Genomic DNA, 5,724 nt, shown 5'->3' on the forward strand with positions numbered 1-5,724 from the left:
ATTCACAAGAGACGGATGGATTAAGACAGGGTTTAACCATCAAAGTCTCTTCTCAACCAGCCCCATCTCCCGGAGACCTGGAAGCCGAGGTCCCTGTTTTTATCTTTTTTTGCCCTCCCCCCCAACACACACACACACACACACATATTTTTGCCCTTCCACATAGTTGGATAGATTTTGAGACATGGTTGCAAAAGGGAAAGAAATGAGGAAATGGAGGAATATTTCTTGTTATGTGGTTAAAATGAAAGTGCTATCAATTATGACCCTAACGAAAGATGTTCAAATTTGACCTAGATAGCCAGTGCTAGGGCACAGATGTGCATCGGCATTAAGAGGAAAACACATTATGGGATGGTGTACTTCATGTACACAGTGCACATGTACTCCCCGTCTGTGTTTATCTGCCAATCATACTTGTTAGAGCCATACAAAAGATGTGTATTATTTCTGGAATAATATAATTTACTATTTCTTGTTATTATAATGAATATCTGTAAAGTAGAGACTCTTATGTTGACACGTTGTTTTAATCATGTGAAGAGAGCACGCTTAGTTAGAAGGAACAGAGAACCACGGAGGTTCACAGTTTTTTTGACCGCGCTAGCTTAATTGTGAAATAAGAAAGATATATAAGAATAATTTATTTATGTACTGTATGTACATGGATACCTGAACCCTTAATAAGATAAATACATTTGAACTTTTAAGCTTTTGCTCGCGTTCAGTACTTTCCCCGGGTGCTTCAAAGAATGTCACAGATATTGGATCTGCTGCCATAACAATACTTGTGTATCTGTACCAAATGGCTTTGGCAAGCACATCTTTAGCATGAACGTTAATTTGGAGTAAAAACTGTCCGATTCACTCGTGTACACATACTCGTGTACACACACATGCGACAATGCCGTAGCCCCCAGCAGGAGATAAACAAGCCATAGATTAGTCCCACCATTATACATGTAAATGTGTTCATCAGCAGGAGTGCGGAGGTGAGCTGCTGTTCCTGACCTCTTTAGTTACGTGATTAAATGTCCATTATGTGGAGGGGAAAAACCGGGGATGGGGATGGGGATGGGGATGGGGATGGGGATGGGGGGGCTGGGTGGTTGCCTGAGCATTGATCATAGGAAGGCTTCCCCCCCCCACCCCCACCTTCCCATATGACCAGAATAGGTTTGTGGAGCTCATTGCACTCCTACACTTGATGGATCCTTGCCATTCTGTCCAGACTGACTGGCCATTTGTTGTCTCGGCCCCAGGCAAAGGGGACGTGCCAGGCAGTCAATATGATTTTGTTCTCCCCCCTGCTCCCGTTTGATTATTTATTTATTCATCATTTGCACCGAAAGCTGTGTTTATCGACTTCTGCCCCGGGGCGAGCGTGTCAAGATCTTTGGACAATTTGAAGGGACTAGGTCGGTTTCGCAAGCTTGTGGGGCCTGCTAAAACAAGTGGCCGTTTCTGTGCTTTGAATTCACAAGCTGCACACTGGTCGGAAAGGGGGGGGGGGGGGGGACTTTGCATGGCTCTGGCTGCCTGTGATTTCATGGTGATTTGGTTGAAAGCATAGCTGGTCTGAGTGGGATCTGGAGTGGTCTGAATGCTTTGAATGTCTGTGATCCCGCCGCAGTGTTTTAGACATTTTTCCTACTGCATTCTGCGGATTGTTGTCCTAATGTATATTTCAATAGACTGTCTTGTCTTTGCACCGAGGCTGTTTTTCAATGTCGCTAAGTATTGTGATATGAAACGGTAATGGCAAAGAAAAACGCGAGTTGCATGAGGCGAATTAAATATGAACGACTCAGGAGATTCTGTTGCCTGTCATGACTCTTGTTCTATTTGCATCATAAATAGGAATGAGGTCTCCTCAGCCAGGGAAGGCAATGAAAAACAGGTTAGACAAGTCTTCTTTGGGGAATGCATGGCATTCTATGATATACAGAAATACCGTTGCTATTATATTATTTCAACCAATTAAACTAAATAAAACTGTCTGTGAACTACTAGCAGGTCTTGACAGACACACATACTTCAACCTATAATGAGCGCACTGTCATGTCACATTATAAATATCTCATCCTTTTTCTGCTTGCTCTTCTGGTGAACGAGGGCATCAAACTCTGGCTCTGTGAGTGCACGTTGAGTGACAGCTGAAGTCCCCATCCGAATATGCCCCCCCCCCCCCCCCCCCGCCCCTCCCAGGTAGTTCGGAGCAGACGAATGATGATTAAAAGCGCATGTTTTGAGGTGATTCAGAACGACGCCTTTGATTCAGGCCTTCGCACCCGAGGCCCGCAGGGGGATGGAGCCAAAGATGAGGATTAGTCGTGCTAGGGCTCCGCAGCTCCAATGGCGGTTCCGCGGCTGTGCGCTCTCATTACGACTGGAAAATTAAGGTCGGGGCGGAAAAAAAATTAAAGAAAGAACAAAGCAAAACCTAATAGAAAAACAAACACGCACCTTTGCAAAAACATTCACAAGATGAATTAAGGTATCAGCGAGCTGGGAACAGCCTGGAAGGGCTGGATCTAACAGTAAGTATAGCTTACCATCTCCGTACGCACTCATGGAAATGACAGCTCATTTTTCACAGCAGTGGGGTCTAATTATGTGTTGGGGTGAACATGTAGTTTGTGTGGAGTGTGTCTGTGAGTGTGTCTGTTTGGGTTTAGAGAAACTGGCATTCCTGTCACGATACAGCATGTTGTAGTATCACCGTCTAGCAGTATGCAAAGCGTGAGATCTTCAGTGTTTGCCACCTAAGGCCAATTATGCTAGAGACCACCGAGAATGCCAATCAGCATATATCAATGGTGTAACATTTTAGCCAGTTCCTCGGGCACACACGTGTTGCGACAAAGGGGATATTGAACCTTGAAGACACATTATAAGCTGAAATAAGTATGACAATGAGACTATAAAGAATACATTTTTTTTTATGTGTCTGTCTGTCTGAATCACAGGGCTTCAAGGCCTCTCTATTACCCTCAGACAAGTTCAAAACAGGGCATTTCTATTGCTCAGTGTTAATTCAGTGCAAGACACTGCTTTATAGTTTATCATGGTAGGGGGAAGACAAACATGGTATTTGAAAAGCATAGATAGCCAGGAGGAAGTATGAATTAGCCTAACCACTAACTGAGTGGTAATTTGATGTTTGTTCTTGGAAATTGTACTGCATACCCAGTGAAATTGTCTACATTCACAATAACATCAGTTGAGAAACTACCATCATTTTCCAGACAAACAGAAAAGCTTGGCAGCATCAGCGGCATACTAATATGAAAACCCAGGACTACTACACGTAGAATGAGATAGCCTTTATAATTATGAATCCGCAAAGATCAGCACTCAATTTTGTCTTGGTGTCAATTTCTTCTCGAGACTCGGTGTCTCAATTTTTAATCTACATTTGGTCAGGATTTGTTTAGCGTTGCATCAATGACGTCTGATAAAAGGTCTATTGTGAAAGTCGACGAAATATCGCAGTGAAATCGCATATCTCAAAATGTGCAGGGTTTTTTTAATAACACTGATCTGATGAGACTGCATACTTGTTGTCGGTTAATTAATTTTTTGTGTTTTGTTGTTTATGAACATGAATAAATAGTCCTTACGCAAAGGCCTTCCGAGCAGAAAGAGGAGAAAACAAGAGCTGATGCTAGCCAGCTTATTCCTTTGAAAGCAAATTACCATATAAATATATTTGATGATAATTAGTGCCTAATCCAAATTCCATTGAAACAACTAGAATAAACCATTTACTCAGCCCAGAAAGATATGAAGTTTAAGAGAGCTGTGGCTCAGCAAAGTGGAAAGGAAGGATGATTTTATAATTATAGTTTGTTCGTTTGGCTCTGCGACATGGCAAGGGAAGGATCTGTATTTATTGATGTTTTTCGTGCCCGCTACGTGTGTCATGTGCTCTGAATAGGGAGTCGTTAGCTTAGCATAGACACTGCCACACATTAAAGCACAATTACCGTGGAAACAATGGCTCAGCAGCAGAAAACACAATGTGCAGACCATAATGTATGGCTCAGTTCTATCAGCTCTATCTAAGTTCGACCTGGTTGTATGTAACAGTATTTCAGAGGTGTGAATGTTAAGTGCCTTTCTGTCGCTCTATACGTCACCATTTACAACCTTGATAGATAAGTATGCCTGAACTGTTACCAAGATATGCTGAGCTGAAACTAAAAGTTCAAATTGTATTGACGGGCAATGAGCAAAGCTCGTCTGACGCACATGAGCTAAAGCTATCGTGTGGTGTCAGGGAGCATTGCGCTGACCCACCCATGTTTGCGCTTAGGGTCTTTCTCATCGTTTAAAATAAGCAAAATGATTTAGCTGAGTTATTATATTAGCTTTAGTTCATGCACAGTGAATTTGGTTGGTTGGTTGGTAAAATTAGGGCCCTGAGTGAGTTGGGCTCCAAAATTAGAACTGAGTTCAACTGGATTTGACACTCAGGAAGCTATCGTGACGGTAGCGGCATCACACATTCCACTGGCAAACACAAGAAAAATACTCTGCTCCGACAACTGGTCAGTGTGATCCCCACCTAAGGGGTCCAGTCATGTTGGACGTCACAACTTATTTTCCATAGTAAAGGTCACAGTGTTTACTTACCATAGTGAGGCTATGTGCTTTCAAGCTAAGTCAGTAGGTGTTCAAGTTTATGCCTGCAGTCCACAATCTCAAAATGTAGATCCTTTCACATATTAAATTCAATTCAATTCAATTTTATTCATATTGCACCACAAGAATAAAATAGTCCCAAGGCTCTTTACAGAGCCCAGTGCTTGAGCCCCCTTACATTTCATATACAGTATCAATGCCATTTTGAGGAGTAAATGATTTTATTGTTTGGGTCCCTTCCATTTCCAATTTAAAAGTACAGAATACCTCTATGGCTGCTGGTTTTCTCAGAAACCCACTTCAGTAAAGGCCGTCTTAACCAGGCTAAGGTCACTGGTAATTGCCTCTTATACAGCCTCTTAGAGTTTGTGTTGACTGATTTGTCTGTTTCAATGGCAAACATTTAGTGAATTTGTCTTGTGAAAGAAATTCCATACTCTCAACTTTTTTCTGTTCATCTATTTTCATAATGGTTAATATTTCTGCCACTACTTTAGGTTTTTATGTGTGCATGAAAGGAAAAAAATCTTGGCCTAATAATTTTTTGCGCCGTTTTCCAGTTTTCAGTTAACAGTAATTGGGAGCAATTCTAACCTGACCATGAAGCTTCTTTCTCTCTCGGCACGACAGATGGAGATGCCTGAGCGTCTCCTTGTTTTTTTCTCCACAGATGGGTCAGTGAGATGCAGGCCACCCATCCACGTCTGGTGATCCAGGACTGAATCTCCACAGTAGATCTGGTCTGGAGAAATGTATCTCAACCAGGGCTAATCCTCAGGGCAGGGTCTGGAGGGGAACCTCAGTTCAACCTCCTCCTTCTCTTCCTCCCCCTCCTCATCCACAAGTCCGCTGAGGAAGAGTCGACCACGTGGTTTCGTGAATGTGCCGGTTTTTTAATGTTTAGGAACGCACACAGCTGATGCACAAACTACCAACATCATGTATGTCAGACATTAGACATCAAGCATAGCATAGCATAGCATAGCATAGCATAGTATAGCATAGCATAGCATAGCATAGCATAGCATAGCATAGCATAGCATAGCCTAGCATCCCATTACAATCACCACAGGACTA

The 5,724-nt window shown here is 42.5% G+C and overlaps 1 protein-coding gene across 1 annotated transcript in view; it reads left to right on the plus strand.

Annotated features, from left to right (window-relative positions):
* LOC308373899 (proton-coupled folate transporter) overlaps window positions 1-5,369 on the plus strand; it is a gene marked incomplete at both ends in the record, with an annotated part of 34,252 nt that extends 28,883 nt beyond the window's left edge. The window contains one exon of the mRNA XM_080849562.1: window positions 5,318-5,369. Within this exon, the coding sequence (XP_080705688.1) occupies window positions 5,318-5,369 (52 nt within the window). The remainder of the gene's footprint in view (window positions 1-5,317) is intronic.
* Window positions 5,370-5,724: the final 355 nt, after the last annotated feature.

This window comes from Sprattus sprattus (genome assembly GCF_963457725.1).
Source record: "Sprattus sprattus genome assembly, chromosome: 13".
NCBI lineage: Eukaryota > Metazoa > Chordata > Actinopteri > Clupeiformes > Clupeidae > Sprattus > Sprattus sprattus.